Source organism: Takifugu rubripes, chromosome 20, assembly GCF_901000725.2.
Source record: "Takifugu rubripes chromosome 20, fTakRub1.2, whole genome shotgun sequence".
NCBI classification, from domain to species: domain Eukaryota; kingdom Metazoa; phylum Chordata; class Actinopteri; order Tetraodontiformes; family Tetraodontidae; genus Takifugu; species Takifugu rubripes.
This window is the reverse complement of record NC_042304.1, coordinates 7,971,713-7,980,621: the sequence shown is the minus strand read 5'-3', so window position 1 is coordinate 7,980,621 and position 8,909 is coordinate 7,971,713. Positions and strand designations below refer to the sequence as shown.

Below are 8,909 nucleotides of genomic sequence, written 5' to 3'. Positions count from 1 at the left end.
GAGGCGACCTCGGGGAGGGGGGGTGGTTAACCAGGACAAAGAAGAGCTTTTCCATTGGTATTTTCAAACTTTATTGCCTCCTCAGAATATTCCGGTGCGGAGTGATCGAGTTAAGTGCTTCGACAAGACAAAGATCAGCAGCAATCGCTGAGTCGGCACCTTTGAAATATGATGCAAAGAACAATTCAGTACAAAATAATGTGTATAAAACAGGAACGAAAGAGTAATCTGGGGATGTGTCAAAAGAACGAGCCTACAAATTCACTCTGATTCAAATCCTTCAATTATTCTATGTGAATTTATCTCGGGGCTTTGATTTTTACAGTTGGACTTTGCACAGTACAACTCTGCAGACAGAAGGATGATCGCTATCATTTAGGAAAATAATGTAAAGCAACTGTGGCACAATATATTGAAATACAACTGTCCATTTGGCCCTCATAAGTGTCCATACTGGAGTCCGGCTGGACTGATCTACAATCCATTTCAACCTTAGGGCATCTCTCTGAAACCCTTTCTAGGGTTCAACGTAGGCGAACTTGATGTTGTATGTGACCTGGTGTCCGTTGTCCCACGCGTACAACACCCCTTCTTTTGGATTGTAGTCAATCTGAGTGGTGTAGGTGTAGTTGTTGGTGAAAGGCATTCTGGGAATCATCTGAGTATTGGTGTGCGTGTCGAAGGCGTATTCCAGGTTGGCGTCCTTTTGGTTGTAGCTGTCCACGGCATAGAGGACCCCGCACACGATGAAGAAGTTTCCATAGCGATTCCTCCTGAGCCCGGTTCTCCAGGTGGTCTCCGGCTGCGTGCTGAGGTCTAAGGGGTTCACTCGGCTCAGAACAATCATCTCCTGCATGAAGCCCTCCTCGTCCAGGGCCGGGTAGACGATCCACAGGCCGCTCTCATCCACGGCAAAGCTGACACTGGACTGGCTGCGCCAGTCCGAGGGTGACGACGACTCCTCGATCAGGGCGTCGTGCAGCAAGGTCCAGGCGGCCACCAGGCGGTGCCGGAGGTCAAACTTGATGATGTCTCGCGAGAAAGCACGGCTGTAGTAGAAGGCTCCGTTGTAGACCACGTGTCCGGTGCCAATCCAGTTGTAGGGAAGCTTGTACGAGTTGGTAAAACGGCCTAAAAATGACGACACCGATAAATACAAAGTAACAAGGACAGTAAAGAGCAGCCTCTGACCCTCACCTGCTTTGAAAACGTCCAGGTTGCGAAACTCCAGGAGGTTGTTGCCATAGTAGAAGTTTGTGACGTAAATTTTATCGTTGCCAGATAACGGATCCTTCATCCACGCTCCCTCATTCCGGCCGTATGTGTTGTGAGTTACAGGCTCGGAGATGGTTGCCAAGGTGTCCTTGCACTCCCCTGTGAAAGAGACGGATGGCCACGAGTGAGGATTCAGCAGCAGTTCATCATCACCCAGACCTGCGTCAATGCGTCTGAAACTAATTAAGAGGCTTTGGGTTGACTAACAGGAAAGAATGAAGACAGGCGGAGCCGGAGTCTCAATGTCTCAATGAACAGCTTCCATTTTCAAGGCTTTTATGAACAAGCCTTGATTTTGTCATGATGTCATTCCGCCATTTGGTTTGTGAAACTGACTGGGATGTTCTCGAGCTTGTTTTTGGTGTTAAACTCGCCCAGTATTTCTGGGTGGGACCATCAACCAACATTTCTCTGAGGTTGACACACTGACGTTCGGGATTGAGAGCCGTAGAATTTGGGGGAGATAATATAACATTCCACATTCCAATGAGGATAAAGCCTTACAACACCATAGAGGCCCAAAACTTTGGATAAAGCAGCACGTCCTCTGGACCATTTTTATCACAGGGCTCAAAGATATCAGATAACAAACAAACATCTGTTTATGTTCTGTGCCAACACATGAAGTCAACATACCACGTTTTCTTGAAGGAGCGCTCTCCTGTCTCCGTTTTGGTGACTCTGGTTCCACTCGCTTTTCGTCTACCTCTTCTTCATCCCAGGATATTTTGTATTTCCGTTTGGTTCGAGCAGCAGCAACAGTGGTGGTGGTGGTGGTTGTTATCAGTGTTGTGGTTGTGGGTAATGGTGTAGTGGTTGTAGGTAATGGTGTGGTGGTTGTAGGTAATGGTGTGGTGGTTGTGGGTAATGGTGTGGTGGTTGTAGGTAATGGTGTGGTGGTTGTAGGTGATGGTGTAGTGGTTGTAGGTAATGGTGTGGTGGTTGTAGGTAATGGTGTGGTGGTTGTAGGTGATGGTGTAGTGGTTGTAGGTAATGGTGTGGTGGTTGTAGGTAATGGTGTGGTGGTTGTAGGTGATGGTGTAGTGGTTGTGGGTAATGGTGTGGTGGTTGTAGGTAATGGTGTGGTGGTTGTAGGTAATGGTGTGGTGGTTGTGGGTAATGGTGTGGTGGTTGTGGGTAATGGTGTAGTGGTTGTAGGTGGTGGTGTGGTGGTTGTAGGTGATGGTGTGGTGGTTGTAGGTGATGGTGTGGTGGTTGTAGGTGGTGGTGTGGTGGTTGTAGGTGGTGGTGTGGTGGTTGTAGGTGGTGGTGTGGTGGTTGTAGGTGATGGTGTGGTGGTTGTAGGTGATGGTGTGGTGGTTGTAGGTGGTGGTGTGGTGGTTGTAGGTGATGGTGTAGTGGTTGTAGGTGGTGGTGTGATGACTGGCAGAGAGGTAACAGGTGACTCTGTATGTGGAGGTAAAGTTGATCCTGAAATGATGGTTTTGGCTTCTACCTCTGGCGTTGTGTTGCCAGCCTGTTTGGGTGTAGCTGCCATTGGAGCTGCAATGGGCTCCACTGGTGCAGTGGCCAGGATGGCATGGAGCGTAGGGCCGGCGGAGGCCACAGGTCGTATAGCTGTTTCAGAAGAGCTCTCGGGGGTCGTTTCCAGTTGATATTTCACCTCTGATGTCTCCATGACTGTGGCAGGCAGTATTGTGGTCGTGGCCGCGGCTGCATTCTCAGAGGCCTCGGTGAAATTCCTCATGGTTTCCATGGCAACGCTGTTCTGAGAAGTGCTAGCAGATTCAGATATCAACTGGAGTGGCGAGACTGAGGCGGGGTCTCTTTGAGCCCGAGGTGAAGCGCCGGCACTTCCGGTTGGTAAATTGAGGACCGATGCATCACCCTGCACATCTTCTGACACTGTTGCCATGGTGCTGGTCCTGATGAGCTCACTCTGATTTTTTGAGACAGGTTCAATTTTGGTTTGTGTTTGACCAGCCGTGGCGGAATCATTAGGAGGAGCCGTTGTTTGGAGCGGGATCAGCGTCTCGCTGATTCTGGGACGAGAGGCCTGATGTTGCAGAAGATTTTCCTCAATGAAGATGTTGATGGCGTTATCGCCACTGAATCCATCGTACTCGAAAACTAAGAAATGCAAGCAAAAGATAATCTGAGCAGCATAAACCTCATTCACGTATTTTGTTCTCTGCTGGGACCTTAAATCCACTTACAGTTCTCCCCCGGATCCCCGTCATCTGCCACCATCGGGTCTGGTTCCGATTTATAGAAAGTCATCCCTCTGATGATCATTCCGTTGTGTCCCGTCCTCGACACCCGGGGGGCTGTCTCGCTGGTAGGGGCTTTGGGCGTCGCCATGGGAGCATCCTCGATGATCTGGACGGAACCGTCTTTCTGGAGGTGAGATGGATCGCCGCCAATGATCTTCTCCTCATACTTGTCCTGCTCAGATGGACACACAAAGCAGAAGAAACAGATTTGTGTTGCGCTCCGAAAGGTGGATCAAAAACAAGTTGAAGAATTTAAAATGGGATTTAAGATACCTCAGGGGTCCGATACGCCGCTGCCCTGTTGACCTCACCGAGACCGTTGTCCAGTTCTGGGTGCAGGGGGGAAGGGGAAGGGGAAGGGGGAGGGGGAGGAGGAGGAGGAGGAGGAGGAGGAGGAGGAGGAGGAGGAGGAGGAGGAGTAGAAGGGGCGGGTGGGATCTCAGTCACAAGCGCCTGGGTGGTTGGGCTGTCCTGGAGCTTCACCTCGTCCGCCTTGTTGTTCGTGGACACTGCCTTCATGGAGACATGGACAAATAGAGATGTTACAGGAACGTAGGGAAAAGGATCTTCAGTTTAATGAACAACAGCAGGATGAGGGTGATGCTGAAGCATAGATACGACGGAGGGAGTTATAAATAAAGATCTGTGCTCTGTTCAAATGGGGAGTAAATCACAGACTGATGCGAGCGTGAGGAAGACCAGGACCCTGAAGGACACGGCTGATTCTCATCGCCTGTTTTCTTTTTTGATCATCTTCATCTAGCTCGCTCCAAACGCCCGTCCCCCGCACACGTCCCAGAATGCATTTTGACGCCCAGAGGGCACCCCTGCTCACTGGCACCGCCATCTGCCGCCGACCTTTGCACATGTCGAAGCAGCTGTAGCCAATAAAAGAAGTGGTGGTTCTGCTTGATTTACGCTCTCTTGTTATCCGCTGCAGCTGCGTCTCTGCCAGGACGGTTCTGAAGCCGAGTGACAGCTCTCGCCTCCCCACCTCCTCATATCCTGCATGAACAGCCTGTTTGACACGATCAGAGATTATGTGAGGTCACCAGTTTTCCGCCCTTTAGTCCCAGTTTCCCTTGACTGCTCCCTTCTTGTCGTGCTGGTAACAGTGGGCTCAGGATAAAACGCAACAGAAAGGGGACTGGGAGGGTTCTAGTCTAAATTCCTCTCTGCAGCTTGCCCATGCTGCATTCAGGGGACACATGTTTTCAGTTACTCTGATACACTAATACCATGTCTGGCTGTTTTGGCTGTGCTGCACCTGTTTGGATGAGACTCGATTTATGGGGATAATGCTGCAATTTGGACACGTTGGCTTGTTGCTGCTCATTTCCTGATTGGAAACAGCTTTAAATAAAAGACTTTGTACTGTAAAGACATAATACATTATTCTTTATTCATAGGAAGTGGGGAAGTAATCTCAAACTTCAGTTAATTAAATAAATTAAATCATCTTAAATGAAGGAATTGCAGTTTGTGATGTAGTAAATCTAATAATAATCGACTATCCTAGTGTACTTTTAGTATTTATTGCGCACAAATGTAGATTTTGGTCCCGCTCTGTTGTATTGAGATAACAACGGAATGTTGGTAGTGATAGAAATTATGATGCACCTTTTCCACTCGATCCATGCGATCCAGGAGCTTGTATGTGACCGAGTGCAGCTTCAGCAGGTCCATACCGTAGAAGGATCCCTCCAGCAGCTCAAGGATGGTCGACAGCTAAAACGATCAAACGATCAAATTCCAGTATAAGAATTCACGTAGCGCGTAAAATTTATTCCAGGCCCATAAAATGAATCTCCAGTGATGGTTCAAAGCTGCTGCTGCTGCTGTGTTTCCCTTAATTTTAGGAACGTTGATGTCCATTTACTCAGGACATTCCAATACAACAGTTGGGAAAACAGGCTGTCAGCGCGCAGTGGCACAGGGGGGTCTCGGGGGGGGGGGGGCATTCACCTTCACGTTCTCGTTTCCTGCCTCTCTGAGTTTTTTCAGCCTGTACTCGCCCTCGCAGGGGTTGACCGCCGACGGTGGAGCTATGCAGGCGCACTTGCAGTGAGGTCCAGAGGTGATGGTCTCCACAGTGTAGAAGTCCTGCACGCTGGCGTTGCCTGCTTCTATTCGCCGGCAGGCGCTCTTGCTCAGGGGTCTGACAACACATTTACACCGACAGTCAGAGCCTTCCGAGAGGGCTTTCACTTTGTCATAATCACCCAGCAGCTATAAAGAGAAGAGCGTCAATGTATTTTCCACCACGATTTTTTATTTTTATTTTTTTTACAATTTTACGCATCAAAGTTGCACAGAATGGATGCTCGTGCCCTACCTTGGAGAGAATATTGTCCTGACCGTCTATCTCCTCCCGGAGCCTCTCATCCTGCTCCACCTTGTCTTTCCACTGTGACCCGGGATCCTCGCCTGGGACCGTCGGTGCTGCAGAGCCACATGGGAAAGACGCACAGCACATGGCGAGGACAAGGCATAACCTGTGCATGATGTGAGGCTCCCAGAGCGCCCAAAAGAGAACTAAATCCGAAGGTCTTCTGCCAGGCACAGCCTGTCACCTATCAGTTTAGATGCCAAGAAAATGTCATAGCAGGCTTTCCAAAATGAAGAATGGAGCTGCGTCCAAAAGTACGACCAGATATCACGACTGGGCTACGGTGTTATCGTTTTCATTGTCCGGCTGAACGTGGGCTGATTTAGGGTGCCGTCTGAGAGGGAACAGCCGGCTTCTGCTGCTGGTGCAGCGATGACAGGAGGCGGGTCTCGGCAAACTGGAAAGGAGGAGCTGGAAGTGCTTAAGACGCTATTCAGAAGTGATAAACGGCGCAATAAATCACAGACGTGAGGGGAAATAGCCACAGAAATTTTCAATCTAGGAAAAAGTTTCTCGGCATCGAGCACTTTTTGAATTTAATAGCAAAGGTGCAGCCAGTCAAAAGTAGATTCTAAGCGTCTGCTGCCCTCTAGCGGCGATCTACTGCAATAACAACCCGTACAATTTTAGAAAATTTTATTTGCAATTTTAAGGCACTCAAAGCAGCATTTCAACCTTCCTTCAGCGAGGTACAGGTGTTCTATCGGGCACACAGTGCCATGTATCATTATAAACTGCAATTTTCATAATAAAAATAAATGGTGAGTATTTATGCATTTTTCTTGCATTCATTCTCCATAGGAGGACAAATGGGTCTGAGATTACACCATTTACACACATTACAGTAGTTCGCATTAGAAATTGCACAAGTACTAAAAGTCAAATAACTTTTCATTTGCACTGTCTTCAAACACATATAAAAGTAGAAACAGATGAAATTATTGCCACATTTGTTGAACAGTTCTGAACGCCCATCAAAGGGTGATTTCCTGATTTGTGTTTATCTGTGGGGCGATTCAATGTAGTGATTTTTTAATTTCAACACGTTCCTTTTTAGACTAAAAGCCATGCCATGAGGGGTCATTTATGTAGCAGGGCATCCTTCATGCTCTGTTCTTCTCTCCGCTGCCACAGGCAGGATCAGATGAGAAATGCGACTCCACAGTCCACCATACTTGTCACGGTCCATCCTGTCAAAAGAGATTGGATGGCTGTCGGTGAGGAACTTCTTCTGAAGGTGGTCGTCCACCATCTCCTCCACAGCGCTCAGACGACTCTGCACAGGAATCTCCTCCTCTTCACTGAGCAGCACTGTGAATATCAGGAACGTCTTCTTGTAGGCGGCGTTCTCATGGTCGCAGTAGCGGTAAAAAATGAGGGTGGACCCTGGGGGCAGTTCCTCGAAGCGGTGAATAATGGCCACGGGTTGGTCTCCCTCAAACGCAACCTGCAACTTGCTGTCGATGTCCAATTTCACCTGGTCGCTGTCCTGGTGAGATTTGCTGGTTCCATCGATGTGCAGAACGGAGGCGTTGAAGGTAGAGGCCAGCCCATGAGCCAGGCAGGACAGCGTCCGCTCCGCTTTGACGCCAGCGGTGAGGATCAGACTGACTGGCTCGGTGGGCTGGGCCGTCCGGAGGTGCTTCAACAGATGGATCTTGCTCCTGGTCCACAGCTCAGGACGCTGGTTAGGAAACTGGCTCTTTAATTTTTCCATCCTTCGAAGGAAAATGTCTATCTGTTGCACGTCCTCTTTCTGGTGGGGCGTCTCTGCATGGAGAAGCTGATGCCCCAGGATGGCAACAACTACGACTACCACCACACCCACATATTTTAGGTAGCTTCCACTTCCTACAGAATAAAGACACCATATGTAACATGTACAGTTAATCAAGAAAGAAAAGAAAAACTACTCAAACAATGACAAAATATCAATTATTAACATTTTGATTAATTAACAATACTACCTTCAGGCCTTTCCAGGTCTCCTGGTACTGGTGGTTCAGGAGTGTCCTGAGTGGGTGGACCCGTGTCCCTCAGTGTGTCCTTATCTGGGATTTTCTGAGCAGACTTCGTGGTCTCATCATCTTCAAGGCTGAATTCATCTTCTGACCAAGAGGAGCAAAAATATCTCAATTTAATTCAAACAAGATCGAAACGCTGGAATCATTGTGAGCACCTCCATCAACATTTTCTTCATGGATGACTTCTGTCCTTAGAAAAGACAGAACAATTGCAGAAACTGAGTAGGAACTCACCCTCTTGAGCTGTGACGTTGTCTGTATTTAGGGTTTCTTTACGTTGTCCATCCACCTGATCGTCCTCTCTGTCTCCCAGTGCTGACAGAGATGGTTCCTCTGCTGCTTCTTTCAAATAAGAGAAATATTCCTAAAAATAACTTCTAGATTTGACAACAAAACCCGGCTCTTCAGTGTAAAATCATTCCAGTAGGATCAACTGCTGGAAATCTCCTCACCCTCTGGGATCTGTTGGTCGTGCTCCAGTGTTCTCTCACTCCTGTCATCACTCTGAGGTGAGCTGCTGCTTTCCTCCTGGCATCTGCTCACATCTGGACACAAGGGTTCTGGAGGCATAATTTCCCCTGAGACTGACAGAAGAACAGACTCCATCTAAAGTTTTATTCTCTTTAGAGAGGTTAAATAAAGATGGAAGACACAACCACGACCAGAGTGCAGCAGCTGTCTCATCTACAATACTCACATTAACTCTACCTTTTTAGATCAAAGTTAGTGGTAAATGTATTTTTTAATCAGTCAATTAATCAATCTTTATTTATATAACGTCTTTTACGATCAAAATTGTTTCTAGGCGCTTTACAGAATCCCAGGGCCTAAGGAGAGGAGAGAAGAGGAGAGGAGAGGAGAGGAGAGGAGAGGGGGGGAGGGGAGGGGTGGAGAGGAGAGGAGAGGAGAGGAGAGGAGAGGAGAGGAGAGGAGAGGGGGGAGGGGAGGAGAGGAGAGGGAGGAGAGGAGAGGAGAGGAGAGGAGAGG

At 48.3% G+C, this 8,909-nt stretch overlaps 2 protein-coding genes across 46 annotated transcripts in view; both read right to left on the bottom strand.

Moving 5' to 3' along the window:
* Positions 1 to 47: 47 nt before the first annotated feature.
* On the bottom strand, positions 48 to 6,264 carry olfml2ba (olfactomedin-like 2Ba). Its single transcript, XM_029828390.1, has 9 exons — positions 5,845 to 6,264; positions 5,475 to 5,738; positions 5,130 to 5,237; positions 3,783 to 4,022; positions 3,453 to 3,681; positions 2,534 to 3,366; positions 1,912 to 2,158; positions 1,198 to 1,374; positions 48 to 1,131 (listed from the first exon to the last, which is right to left on the bottom strand). Exons 1-9 carry the CDS (start codon positions 6,010 to 6,012, stop codon positions 518 to 520), a joined length of 2,880 nt encoding a protein of 959 aa, XP_029684250.1. The 5' UTR covers positions 6,013 to 6,264; the 3' UTR covers positions 48 to 517.
* Positions 6,265 to 6,517: 253 nt separating this feature from the next.
* LOC105419140 (torsin-1A-interacting protein 2-like) overlaps positions 6,518 to 8,909 on the bottom strand; it is a 9,295-nt gene continuing 6,903 nt past the window's right edge. For 36 of the 45 annotated variants that reach the window (XM_029828818.1, XM_029828841.1, XM_029828816.1 and 33 more), the window contains exons 17-20: positions 8,375 to 8,506; positions 8,157 to 8,264; positions 7,866 to 8,006; positions 6,518 to 7,749 (exon numbers count right to left, since the gene is read on the bottom strand). In XM_029828818.1, the coding sequence (XP_029684678.1) occupies positions 6,983 to 7,749; positions 7,866 to 8,006; positions 8,157 to 8,264; positions 8,375 to 8,506 (1,148 nt within the window). In that variant the 3' untranslated portion in view covers positions 6,518 to 6,982. The remainder of the gene's footprint in view (positions 7,750 to 7,865; positions 8,007 to 8,156; positions 8,265 to 8,374; positions 8,507 to 8,909) is intronic. The other 9 variants (XM_029828819.1, XM_029828837.1, XM_029828835.1 and 6 more) reach the window with 9 other exon arrangements.